The sequence below is a fragment of the Aethalodelphis obliquidens genome, unplaced genomic scaffold (assembly GCF_003676395.1).
Source record: "Aethalodelphis obliquidens isolate GAN/ISIS:26980383/991018 unplaced genomic scaffold, ASM367639v1 scaffold3, whole genome shotgun sequence".
Classification (NCBI taxonomy): Eukaryota; Metazoa; Chordata; class Mammalia; order Artiodactyla; family Delphinidae; genus Aethalodelphis; species Aethalodelphis obliquidens.
In genome coordinates this window covers 21,030,682-21,044,232 of record NW_020837947.1, presented here as the reverse complement: position 1 = coordinate 21,044,232, position 13,551 = coordinate 21,030,682, and the positions used below count along the sequence as shown (strand labels likewise).

Genomic DNA, 13,551 nt, shown 5'->3' with positions numbered 1-13,551 from the left:
ATACTCTGTGGCAACTTCCTATGAATCTGTAATTATTTCAAATTGAAACATTAAAAAAAAATAAAGGTGGAATAAACAGAGAAGGCTCTTACAATGGCAATTAAGAAGAGATGCCTACTGAGGTAGGAGGAAAACCAGGAGTATCTGGTGTTATGGAAGATCCAAGGAAAAAACTAGGCCAAGAAAGAAGGGTCAATTTGGGTGGAAGGGAGGGAATGAAACCAGTGACCTGAAGAGTGACTTGCCTATAAGTTACATTTTTAGTTTCTATTACAACAGATTGTTATGTCTACATCTCAAGTGTTCTGATTCTGAGCTTGCAAATATTAATAGCTTAGAGCTTACTGAAAAACTTACCTTGATCCAGGACTATTTTAAGCACTGTATTAATTCATTTAGTTTATAACCCTATGAGACTGGTTCTGTGAGCTTCCCCATTTTACAGATGAGAAGACTGAGCCATGGGAAGGTTATGAAATTAGCCCCTGTAAGAGGCTGGGACTAGAGCCCAGGCAACCTGGCTCCATCCACTCACTTGTTCAACAAGTCTTTGTGGAGCACCTACCAGATGTCAGGTTCCTGGGCTCTCTGCCATGGCTCTGTCTCTAATTTCTACTGTAATTACCGTTGTTCAGCTACTTTATCAGTGCTTGGGTTCTTAGTAGGTCTAGTTCAAGGGACAAAAGGAGAGGGGACATTTAGCAAGAGAGTGAGGCATAGGAAGTTTAAAGATTAAAAAAAAAACTGCAAGAGTAAACAAATGGGGAGCCATGTGACAAGGATTTTCTGTAAAACTATCTCCTGAAGAATTCTATGTGAGGCTATGTGGCCGTTTCAAATGTGCAGAAGAGAATCCAAGAGTAAGAGGAAAGGGAGTAAGTGGCCGGGGAGAAGGTGAACCCAAGCTGCCCAGCAGGGTTCCTTCCAAGTCCTGACTCGTACACCTGGAAGACAGCCGGGGCCACGCTGCAGGGCCTGGCAGCCCCTCCACCAGGGTCTCCAGGTGACGGGGCTTGTGCCTTTCATTCTTTCCTTTGGATTTTCTCTTTCTCCCTTCCAGCAAATTATCTCCTTTTAACTCTATTTCCCAACCCTGAATATTATCTTCCTACTTCCTTAGATTAACGTGTTTTTTTGTGAAATGCCTTCCTTTGCTGTCCAAATTAGAGAGAAAATGTGAGTGAAGGGAGTATTTTAAAAAGGCAAATAATGTTGTTGATTAAAGTTGTTGCCAAGCTCACAGTGAGGGGGTGGGCATCTGGAATGGCGAGTTAGGGAGGAGGCGGTGAGAATAACCCAAAAACTCCATGGAAGTGAGTTTAGAGTGAAATGCTTTTCAATTAAAAAAAATATAGATGGGTGTGTTTACATGTATATAAAACACATGTGTATATATGCATATATCAAATATATATTTGCTTTGCTGTCACATTCAAAATAGATTTAATTAAGCTGAAAAGAATTTTCAACTCATCCCATCTCGTACTTTCCAATACTCCCACCAACTCTTCTGTCAAGTCTGATCACTTCTTTATGAATGCACAAAAACTCAGGCAAGGTGGGTCTGAAGTGTGTGCAGGTAGGTTTTTAACTCTCTCATCTTTTTTGACAGGAGCCAAGGCTCAGTTACTATTTAAAATGGCAACTTGGTCTTTCATAAATTAATAAGTTATCATCTTTCAAAACTGAAGAATGAAATCTCTCTTCTTCCTGGCCCAATTACTGGTCTCTACTCCAGATGTCTTTAATGTCACTTCTATTGCTCTTTAAATGTCATTTCCTTCACTCTAGTCAGAGCCCGCAGGTTACAGACAATGACAGCTCTAGGATGGAAGAGATTTTGGAGTTTCTCTAAAGCCATCGCTCCCATAAACTACTCTCTAGTGATGCAGTGGTAAAAGGAGGAGAGATGGGGACAGACTGCAGTGTGCACAGACTCTTGGTGAGTCCCCAGGTATATCTCCTACAAAAGAAAAAAAAAAAAATCAGGGGAAAAGACAATTTAGCCAAAACAACTCTTAGGTAGAAAATAATAACGTTCAAAAGGTCAAACTACGCTACAGCTGTTACTGCTAATGACTCTCGGAAGCTCTCTTTTCCCTCTACAACATTAAATTCCTCAACCTGGCACCGAGAGCCTCCCAACTACCACCCACGCTTCCCACCAGCCAAATAAGCCAGCCTAACGTTTCATTATCCTTCTAGGTCCTTGGTTCTTAAACTTTCCAGAGCCCCTCTGAGAATCTGATGAACGTTATGGACTCTCAAACGTGAAAAAGGCACATGCACATGACACTTTTATACATAGCGTCAGGGTTTATAGATCCCCCTAAAACCTGGGCTCCTGTTAGGAAGCCCTATTCTGAACAAACAGCTGGATCACCTCCTAACCTAAGACCAAGTCCTCCATTTCTTTGGACTTGACGGTTCCTCTGCTTGATCAACCTTTCTCTCCTTTTCCACCCACCTACATCCCACTTTCCCTTTTTAAAGTTAAGAAAGCATCCTATAATTTAATTCAACTGACTTGCTCAGGACTTTGTCGCCTATTATCTGATAGTACTTTATATCTGTCTCTTATTTGGGACCCTGAACTTGTTACCATTAACTTTTTCATTTGTGCGTGGCTTAATTTCATCAATTAAACAGTATGCTCCTGGGAGGCAAGCACTAGATCCAAACACTAGCAAACCTGTTTTGCTCACCTTTGCAGGCCTAGCACGCATCACAAGGCCTAACACACAGGAAACACTAAATCATACCACATTTGTTACAACGCATGTGTCTGTGCTTGTTTTCTTTTTGGATTTTCCTCAGACCTAGCACAATATTATAGTAATACTAGGCGCCCAGAAAATGCAAGAACAGTAATATGCAATTGATTTATTCTAGAAAACTTGCAACTTTTCTCCCTCTATCTCTGACCCTCTGATAATACACACACACACACACTCACACACACATACACACATACACACTCACTCACTCACGCTTTCTTTTTTCCTAACTATGAAGTAAGTATGTTCAAGGCAAAAAACCTGGGGGTAAAAAAATCCACACATCAAAAAATAAAAACCACTCAATCCCAACACTCCAAAATATGGTCTCTGTTATTATTCTGTGACAGAAAGTTTTCAGGTTTTTTTCTATGCCTGCATATACATGTTCGTAGTTTTCTAAACAGTCAAATAGATTTATACTATATAAACAGTTCAACAGTCTGCCTTTGTCATTTAGAAATATATTACAAACATTTCCCCATGTTGAGTAATATTTTTTCAGCACATGATTTTTTTAAACTTAGATGATGCTCCGTTACATGAATATTTATGATTCATTTAACTGGTCCCCTATTGTTTAACTAGAACATGGGGCTATTTTTCAAATCCCTCACTATTATAAACAAGTGAAGAACTTTATATCTCCATCACTTCCTTATGAATTATTCCTAGAAATAGCTATAAAATACAAAAGGTTCCTACAATGTGATTTATTTAAATAAAACTAATAATAAAATTGGGCAAAAGAGGATATGCCTAGGCAATTCACAGAGAAAAAACAATCCGAGTGTCTAATGAGGATGCTCAATACACTGTAGTCAGTGGGATGAAAGTGAACAGGCAGAGAGGTCCAGTAGGGCGCACTGGAGAGCAGTGAGTGACCGAACACAGCACAGTACAGGCAGGGCGGGGTGAAGACAGGTGGCTGGGCTCAAGTCACAGCTCTCTCCTTACCAGCTCCCTAACTTTGGGAAGTTTACTTCACTCTAAACCTCAGTGTCCCCCTCTGAAGATGAGGCCAGTAATAATACACACCTGATAGGGTAGGGCTACTATGGGGCTTATACACTATGGCCTACATGAAACACTATCCATGGCACTGTGTCTGGAATGTAAAAGTGCAACACTGTTATTCTTTTATTTGATTCTAAGCCTACACCCTTAGAATTATATTCTCTGATGATTAAAACAATAACCTTTATTATACACTTAACTCTCCAAAAGAAAACTGTCATGAAAAATAGTGATTTTACAAACAATAATAAAGTGTAGAGAACTTTATTTAAAGTTTGATAAATTTATCAAAGAACAACAAAAAAAAGTAACACAGATATTATAATACTTCTCACCTATAACATTGCCAAATATTAAAGAGTGATCATTTCAGGGCTAGTGGGAACAGGGGTAGGACAGAACATTCTCATACACTGGGGATGGAATTATGACCATTTCAGACCAGTGCTATCCAACAGAACTTTCTGTAGTAATGGAAATATCCCTTGATCTGCACTGTCCAATATGGTAGCCACTGGCCATGTGTTGCTACTGAGTACTTGAAATGCAGCTAATGTGACTGAGGAACTGAATATCTAATTTTATTTCATCTTAATCAATTTAAACTTAAATAGCCACACGTGCTAGTGGCTACTACATTGGGCAGCATAATTCTAGAAGGCAATCTTAAAATGTCTAGATGGTTTTAAAATACATACATCCTTTGTCCCACTTTTGGTAATCTATTCCATAGCAATAAAAGTATTATGGAATGGGGGTGAGGAAAACAAACCAAAATAAGAAATATTTACGTCTAGAAAAAGATATTCACAATCATAAAGAAAATACGTAATTTCATTTATTTAAACATATATATGTCAAAAAATAAATTTGAAAAAACCTAGCACAGAGATTTAATATAAGAAAAAAGTATATATGTCTGTTTACACATGGACAGAGATACATGGAAGGATGCCCCTAAAATTTTTATAACATTATCTCTGATGGTAGGATTTTTAGGTAATTATTACTTAATTTGTTAAATCTTTTTATAGTTTGAATTTCTTATGACTATGTATTATTTATATAATCAGAAAAAGAAAACATTAAAATATTTTCATTTGGGAAAAAAAATACCATAAAGGCATTACTGGATCAAAGGATAAACTAGTTTTAAGGCTTTTTTATATATACATAGCAAAGTTGCCCTCTAGAAAGGATGCCCCAATTTCAGCAACCAACTAGCCAGCTCCTCACACACACACCCTTACCAACAGCAAGCACTATAATTTTTTCACCTTTGCCTATTTAACAGGTGAAAAATTGTAACTCTTTTTAACTTGAATTTAATTTATTACTAGTGAAATCGCACACTTGTTCACTCGCTAGTTATTTGTATTTCTTTTAGAATAGCATGTTCATATCCTTCGACTTTTTCAAAATTAGGGTGTACATCTTTTCTCATTAGTTTGTAAAAGTTCTTTATATATTAAGGTTATCAAACCTGTCCTTTTATTTACATTGCAAATATTTTCCCTCTTTGTCATTTGCTTTGTTACTTTGTATCTTATCTTTTTAATATGGAGAAGATTTCAATACTTATATAACTAAAACCTATTCATTTTCCTTTTATGTTTTCTGCCTTTGGTCATATACTTTAAAGAATCCATCTCCATTCCAATTCCTCCAGGCCTTTGCCCAACAAATGCTAACATCAGAGACAAACATTCTAATTACTTGAACTGGTCATATAAATAGGTGTACTCTGTACAAGTGCTGTGGGGATGCTAGTATCCTCCCTATTACTTGTATACTGGACATTTCACTTTCAAGTTCCTCAGAACACATTAATCAGAGATTAACTTGCTGCCTCCAGATTTGGTACTAGCTGTGCTTCTGGCCTAATCATAAATTCTTCTCAGAAGTACATAATACACCTTCAATTACTTCAACAATTCTTTGAATTAGTTTAAGATTTGAAGTTTCTTTAGTGGGGAGGGAATGGTTGGACAAAGCCCAAGGTTTATGACAAGCCCTTTTTTCCCTTTTTTAAGTCCTGGAAGAAACATATACTATTGGCCAAAACCAAAAAAATAAGTGCAAACTAAGGACTTCCTTGACCCTGTGTCGATAAACTAGGTAATCACACCCCTAGGTGTTTATAATCTAATTAAAAGACAAAAATGTCAATGCCAGAGAGGGCTTAGAAATTACTTGGAGTTCAACCACCCCATTTTATAGAGTAGGAAGCAATACCCTAGGGGGATAAAGTGACTTGCCCAAGGTCATACCAAAAGGTAGTAAAAAGACTCAAATGTTTAGTCCGGAAGACTAGAGAATAGTACAAAGATATGAAAGGACAGAAAGAAAACACATTTCTGATACACAAAGTGGAAAAGCTCAATGACTGATTAAACTTAGCTGTTTATGGAACCACTATTGAGTCCTCTATGACAGCAACTCTCAAAATTTCATCTACACAAGCTCCACATAAATACTCTGAGGAGAGTTCCTGAAGCAAATGAAAATAAATGGAAGAGACCACGAATTCCCAGTATTCCAGCATTCCCTGGCCTCCAGGTCTCTCGCCCATAGAAAGATATAAATGCAGCTTAATCTGAGATATTTTAGCCTTCATGTGCATTTATTATCATCCTCACTACTTATAAAGATGCTGCCCAGGGACTTCCCTGGCCATCCAGTGCTTAAGACTCTGCGCTCCCACTGCAGTGGGCACGGGTTTGATCGCTGGTGGGGGAACTAAGATCCCACACGCCACGCAGCGCGACCAGAAAAAAAAAAAAGGCACCGCCAGGCATATGATACTATTGAAATGATTTGGGGTAAGGAGAGTGAGATTTTTGATATCACATGAAAACTCCTTGTCTCCAGCTTGGAGAATTTGGTAACATAAAAGGAGTTCAGCACAGACAACTCCATATTACAAATAACAAATTAATTATTTAAAGGTACATGTGAACATTAAAATATCAGACAGAAAGTTATGCATCCTGTAAGTTTAATGGGGGAAATAAATTTTGAAGTGGGCTTAAAGAGTGGGTCATGAAATCAAATCAGGGGTGATGACCAGCATTTTTTTTTCCAAAATGCAATGAAAGAGAAATACCAGAAAAACTGTACATAGGAAGATTAAGTACTGTTCTGTAAAACTTTTGTTTCAATTTTATCTGTGTGTGTTTACTGGAATGTAATACAAAATAGATTTTTTTTTTTACTGTGAGTGACTTTCAAAAGAGTATGAGGAACAAGTTTAAATGAACATATGCATATAGGTGTGTGTGCATGATTTATATATATATACATATATGCCAAATAGACTTTTATCCCTATTAAAGAGTTCGATGGGACACGTCAGTATGGGTAAAGCTTGGATTATACACAAATCTTATTAGAGCCCTCCTTAATCAGGAGTCTTGAAAGGAGTGAGGGAAGTGAAAGGATGGATGGATGGATGGATGGATAGATGAATGAGAATCTGGCTGTTCAGGTACTTGTTTTTATCCTGTTCTCTACCGGAAACATCCTCAGCTTCCTTCCTTCTACTAGATAGAGTCAAGAGGTCCTAAATACAAAATAATGTGACTTCGAGGATTTGCGAATGTGCACAGGAAACAAGGGGACGCAGCACGCCTGTGCCAGCAGCCCCCGAATAGGGATGTTTGGCGCATACTTCAAACAAGTGAAAAAGAAATAATTTCTGTATTTCGTCTCTTCCTTTCCTCAGAACCACTGTGAGAATGGGCTAAAGAACATTTCAGGACAGTAAAGCCAGCTGTTTACCCAGAGAATGCGAGCGCCATCGAGATTACTGAGACCAGAAAGCACCCCCGGGGACGTTTACTCGAACGCTTCGGTCAGGATAAGCCAGAGAAAATTCCCACCCTATACATCCACGTCCCGCCCCCTCACCATTTGCATCGCCTGTTCCATCCACTTTTCGGTCTCCTCCGCCAACACAGAGCACGCGCCGCCCGTAATCTGCGTGGACCCTACCTTCGCCTCCATACTGCACCGGGGCAGCCTCGCGCAGTGCCGGAGGCCGCGGCGGCGGAGGAGCGCTGGCAACGGAACGCGGTGGGGGCGGGCTGTCGTTTCCGGGGGAATCGAACTGTGAGGCACTCGGGAGCGAATTCTAGACGGACCACGGCGCCTCAGGCCAGTGAGCGGCGGCGGCGGCGGCGCGCCGGCAGCAACAGAAACCGCTGCTGCTCAGCTACAGTCTCCGCCCCCTTCCCACTCCGGTGACAGTCTCTGCGGAAAGTCGCGTTCGTGGTTTTTGGAGAGCAACGAGTGGGACGACGGCGGTCCAGCCGGGTAGTCCGTGCCAGGCGACGAAGAAACGTTTTCCTGGTGAACCATTCCTCCTTCCCTTTAGGCAGCCCGCACCCCCAGGGCCTGAAGATGCTGAGATCTACGTGGAATTTTCTGAAACGTCACAAAAAGAAATGCATCTTCCTGGGTACGGTCCTCGGAGGTGGGTGACAGCGTTCTTGGAAAGGGGCATAGGGAGGAGGGGGTGGGAGAGAGATGTCTGCCTTCTAAAATAGAGGTGATGGCCCAGGATTCGTTCAACCATGGGACGGGGAACCGGGTGACAAACCTCCAGGGTTCTTTACATCCCTGCAGTTGTGAAATTTGTGCCCTTTGCCCTGATACTGCCGCTTACTCTGTTTCTCGCCTTTTACTCACCCACCTTGGGAGAACCCACCACATTTTTTTTTTTTTTTTCTGTTTCAAGGCACCGTTCTCTTACATATTTTTTTACTTCTCTTCTATTGTTTTACTGTGAGGTTCTTCGTTTCTGTTTGGTACTTCCAGTACTTTGGCATTCACCGTTCGCAGAAGTTTCATAATACTCGAGGGAAGTTAACTAAAGCCTGCACTTCGAGTTCTTGTTTAAAGTTAAATTGAGTTTTTGAAAACAGCACAATTGTACTGAAGGACTGGAAGGTATATGCTAGACAAAGAAACACAAATCAATATTTTAGCTCTGTTTCAGCTCTTTTAGAATACAAACTATGTAGTAAATTATGCAATAAGAAAGTGCTTTCGGGAAGTTGTGCAATCTTCTCAGGATCTTCAAGATTGGGATGAATTCCCACCTAGCTCACATAACTGAGTTGCACAGGCTGAGAGGAGATTTAGAAACAGATTAGATAGCAATCTTGAGAGCCTTTTTCCTCATAAGACAATCATGCAGGGGTCTAAAGGAGAGAATAAAAGGTCTTGTGTGATACAGGAGAAGGAAATGTAGGACTGTTAAGAGGAAATTTTTAGCATTTGAGTTTTTGGAGAAGTATTATCACTGACTACATGCTTTGGTTACAGAAATAGTTAAAAACAAGAGAAGTTTCCCAAAGAATTTGGTTGTTTTTCTCTTACTATTGATTATATTCTGTTGCCCCAAAACAATTTGAAATTAGCAATACTCTTAGCATCAATAATTCAGCTCTGTTGATTCTTGAAAATTTGAAACAGGCTTCTTGTTAATGAGGCAAGGAGAATGTTTTTCTCCTCTCTGAGGTCTACCACAGATCAATAATGATTATATGTAAATTTTTTTTTTTTTGCCGTACGCGGCCTTCTCACTGTTGTGACCTCTCCCGTTGCGGAGCACAGGCTCCGGACACGCCGGCTCAGTGGCCATGGCTCACGGGCCCAGCCGCTCCACGTCACGTGGGATCTCGGACTCTCAACCACTGCGCCACCAGGGAAACCCTCGATTATATGTAAATTTTAATGGCATTCTTTGAAAAATTCTTTATAGATAAAATATATTTTCTAATATCTTCATGCACTGATATCTAATGTATATTTAAATTACACAAAGACTACTGAGTCCACTTTATTTGTAGAAACTAATGATTTATGTGTGATGGAAGAAGTATAAATAAAATATTTTTGCCTCTACTGAAGGAAAGAAAATAGTATCTCTTTAGCTATCTCAGAAAAAATAGCATACCCCGTCAGATTTATGGAACAACCTAATGGTAGATTAGATATAATCATAGGGGAAGCAAAAGAGTACACTTAAGAGACAGTTATAGGTATGATGAATTGGGAGATTGGGATTGACATATATACACTAATATGTATAAAATGGATAACTAATAAGAACCTGCTGTATAAAAAAATAAATAAAATTCAAAAATTCAAAAAAGAAAGATAGTTATAGATTTTTTTCAAAAATCTATTGAGAGCTTTATAGTTAGAGATTAAGAGGAATGAGAAAGGGGGGAAGAGGTTCAGAGGAACAGAAAAAGAAAATAATCCTAGTGTTTTATAACAAGAATGGATGTCAGTCTAAAAAGAAAAAAGAGTAGATGACCATGATTGGCATTTGTTTGAGCCTCATAGTCTTTCTGCTTCAAGGGAAAGGTCCTATAACATGGTACATATCAGTTAATCAATTTTAAGAAATATTTATCCAGTGCCTGTAGTGTTGAAGGTAATATGATTGGAAATACAAGATTTACAGAGATTTTTAATAGTAATAGCTACCATTTTGTGGGTGCCCAATGGGCCCTGTATTAAGCTCTTCTATTCAGTGGGGATGATGACAGGATAGTTATTGTTATCCCCATTCAAAAATGTGGGAACCAGAGTGCTAAGAATTTAAAAACTTGTTGAGGTTCCCAGAGTTAGGAACAGGGAAGCTAGAACTCAAACCCAGGTGTGTTAGATCCCGAAGCACATTCTCTTTCCACAGTACACCACTCTTGTCTTCATGGACTTTATGGTCTAAAAGGAATGAAAACAAATGACTTAGTTTGTTCAGGCTGCTATAACAAATACCACAGACTGGGTGGCTTATAAACAACAGAAATTTATTTCTCCCAGTTCTGGAGTCTGGAAGTCTAAGGTCAGGGTACAAGCATGGTTAGGTGAAGGTCCGCTTCGGGGTTGCAGACTTCTTGTAGTCTCACGTGGCAGAAGGGGCTAGGGATCTCTGTGAAGGCCCTTTGATAAGAACACTAATCTCGGGCTTCCCTGGTGGTGCAGTGGTTGAGAGTCCGCCTGCCGATGCAGGGGACACGGGTTCGTGCCCCGGTCCGGGAGGATCCCACATGCCGCAGAGCGGCTGGGCCCGTGAGCCATGGCCGCTGAGCCTGCGCGTCCGGAGCCTCTGCTCCGCAGCGGGAGAGGCCACAACAGTGAGAGGCCCGCGTACCACAAAAAAAAAAAAACCACTAATCTCATTCTTGAGAGCCTCACCGTCATGCCCTAAGTGCCTCCCAAAGACTCCCACCTCCTAATACCATCACATAGGGCATTAGAATTTCAACATATGAATTTAGGGGAGACACAAACATTCAAACCACAGCAAGAAGCATACAAATAATTAAAATACAAAACAATAAGACTTGAAAAATGCTGTATATATCAAACTGGCAGATAGCCTGTGCAGTTGGAAATAATTAGGAAAGCGCTTCATGGAAGAAGTAGCACATTTTGACAGATTTGCAAACTAGGTAAGATATCAACTTGCATGCTCAAGAATCTTGGCCATTCAGTGGTGGGGAAAAAACTAATGTTTGGTCTCTTTGGTTTTTCATTCATTCAACAAACATTTGAATTAGAGGGACTACTCTCTCTATATTGGGCTCTGGTGATACACAGGAATAAGATACAATTCTTGACCTTGAGGAACTCATAGTGCAGTCCAGAAAGCAGAAATGGAAATAAACAAAAGTAGTACAGTGATAGTATTAGAGTACCATAATAGAGCAGGGTTCTGTGGGAGCATAGAGAGAGAGAATAATGGAGGTGTTCAGCAAGCCTCCCTTAAGAATCCACTGGAGGGACTTCCCTGGTGGTGCAGTGGTTAAGAATCTGCCTGCCAATGTAGGGGACACAGGTTCGATCCGTAGTCTGGGAAGATAACACATGCCATGGAGCAACTAAGCCCACAAGCCACAACTACTGAAGCCCGCGTGCCTAAGAGCCCATGCTCCGCAACAAGAGAAGCCACCGCAATGAGAAGCCCACGCACCACAATGAAGAGTAGCCCCCACTTGACACAACTAGAGAAAGCCCGTGTGCAGCAGCGAAGACCCAACGCAGCCCAAAATTAATCAATTATTTATTTATTTATTTTAAAAAGAATCCGCTGGAGTTACAGCTAGCAAAGTAGAAGGGGGCACAACAGGTAAAGGGGTTGCTCAGCAGATTCAGAGACCTTGTTTTTGGTGAATCAAAGTGTATTTCACTATGGCTAAGTGCAAGGAACAAATGGGGAGTGGCAAAAGATAAATTTGGAGAAGTAGCTAGAGTGCAGATTGTGAAGGGCCTTCCTTATTGTGCCATTCTACAGAATTTGGAGCTTCTCAGACTTTAGTATGGATAAAAATCACTGAAGGGACTTAATGAAAATATAGAATTCTTTCTCCGAGATTCTGATTCTTTAGGTCCAGAGTACAGTTCATTAATTCTTTAATTCATTCAACAAATATTTATTGAGCTCCAATTGTGTACCAATATTATATATTGGGGGTACAGCATCATATAAGACAAAACATTTGGGGATGTTTTCAAGGAACTTCCTTAAAGGCTACTTTTTTTTTTTTTTGCGGTACGCGGGCCTCTCACTGTTGTGGCCTCTCCCGTTGCGGAGCACAGGCTCCGGACGCGCAGGCTCAGCGGCCATGGCTCACGGGCCCAGCCGCTCGGCGGCATGTGGGATCTTCCCGGACCGGGGCACGAACCCGCGTCCCCTGCATCGGCAGGTGGACTCTCAACCACTGCGCCACCAGGAGAGCCCCAAGGCTACATTTTTAACAAGTACCCCATCAGTAATTCTGATGTAAGTGGAACAGGGACTGTACATTAAGAAATGATGGCAGGGTGTTGAAGAATTCTAAATATGGCAGTAGTACAGTCAGATTTAAGTTTTAGAAAATCACTTTGCATATAAAAGATGGATTGGAAAGGTGTGAGACCAGAAACAAAGGAGAGTTAGGAAGCTGTTAAACCTGTTCAAGAGCATTAATAATCTGGGTCTGAATGAAGACAGTGGTAGAGAAGTGGACTAAAGTGGCAAAGTTTAGAAAATATTTCTGAAATAGAATAGAAGGGTTTGGTGGTCTTTTGTATGGGAGTGAAGTTAATAGATTATTTTCAAACCCTTATTGACGTTATTAACCTAGTAAAATAGTTATACTGAAGGATTTTCATCCATTAAGGCACTAAGTGATGGTTTTAGAAAACCAAATTCGTAATATGGGAAGGCTAGAAGATATTTTGCTTTACCAGCAGTGTTCTGAAAGGAAACGTCAAAACATTTTACATTTATTCTTTGAGATATTTAGTGAATGTTTTCATTATTCATAAATAAAGTCATAGCTAAAGAAGAAACTTTAAAGCTCATATAATCCCAGCCTTTCATTTTATGAAGAAATTTAGACCCAGAGAGAGGAAAGACTTGCTTAAAGTTACCTGCCTAGTTGGTGCCACAGCCATCAGTATGTACTCTCTTCTGGGCCAAACTTCAGGCAGCAAGTTAGGTGTATCCTGAACTCCACATTTTAGGTAATGAATTCTCTGCCTTCATTCTTACTTCTGTAGGGAAACAAATCAGACAAAATCAGAATTTATGAATTTTGCAAATGAGAGCCTGGGTAAATTAGTCCTTGTATAGGAATTTACTTCAGTGCTAACTCGAGGAAAATAATGGATTGTGGGATTTTAGCCTAATGCCTTGTATCAGTTTGCTAGGGCTGCCATAACGAAGTACCACAAACTGAGTTGCTTAAGCAAC

General features: G+C 40.2%; 3 protein-coding genes across 8 annotated transcripts in view; 1 reads left to right on the top strand and 2 right to left on the bottom strand.

The window, feature by feature from the left end:
- The window catches only part of ADAT2 (adenosine deaminase tRNA specific 2), a 106,100-nt gene extending 98,172 nt beyond the window's left edge, over positions 1-7,928 (bottom strand). For all 4 annotated transcript variants that reach the window (XR_003428338.1, XR_003428339.1, XM_027084783.1 and 1 more), the window contains exon 1: positions 7,704-7,928. Coding sequence is in view for 2 of the 4 variants with exons in the window: in XM_027084783.1 (XP_026940584.1) it covers positions 7,704-7,799 (96 nt within the window). In the remaining 2 variants the exon portion in view is untranslated. The remainder of the gene's footprint in view (positions 1-7,703) is intronic.
- A 109-nt stretch (positions 7,929-8,037) lies between these two features.
- PEX3 (peroxisomal biogenesis factor 3) overlaps positions 8,038-13,551 on the top strand; it is a 36,545-nt gene continuing 31,031 nt past the window's right edge. The window contains exon 1 of one of the 2 annotated variants that reach the window (XM_027084760.1): positions 8,038-8,253. In XM_027084760.1, coding sequence (XP_026940561.1) covers positions 8,196-8,253 — 58 coding nt within the window. In that variant the 5' untranslated portion in view covers positions 8,038-8,195. Of the gene's footprint in view, positions 8,269-13,551 lie in introns of both variants that reach the window. The other variant, XM_027084771.1, reaches the window with a different exon arrangement.
- FUCA2 (alpha-L-fucosidase 2) overlaps positions 9,897-13,551 on the bottom strand; it is a 60,583-nt gene continuing 56,928 nt past the window's right edge. Inside the window, exons 9-10 of one of the 2 annotated variants that reach the window (XR_003428328.1) lie at positions 13,230-13,352; positions 9,897-10,535 (exon numbers count right to left, since the gene is read on the bottom strand). The gene's annotated coding sequence lies outside the window, so the exon portion shown is untranslated. The remainder of the gene's footprint in view (positions 10,536-13,229; positions 13,353-13,551) is intronic. The other variant, XR_003428332.1, reaches the window with a different exon arrangement.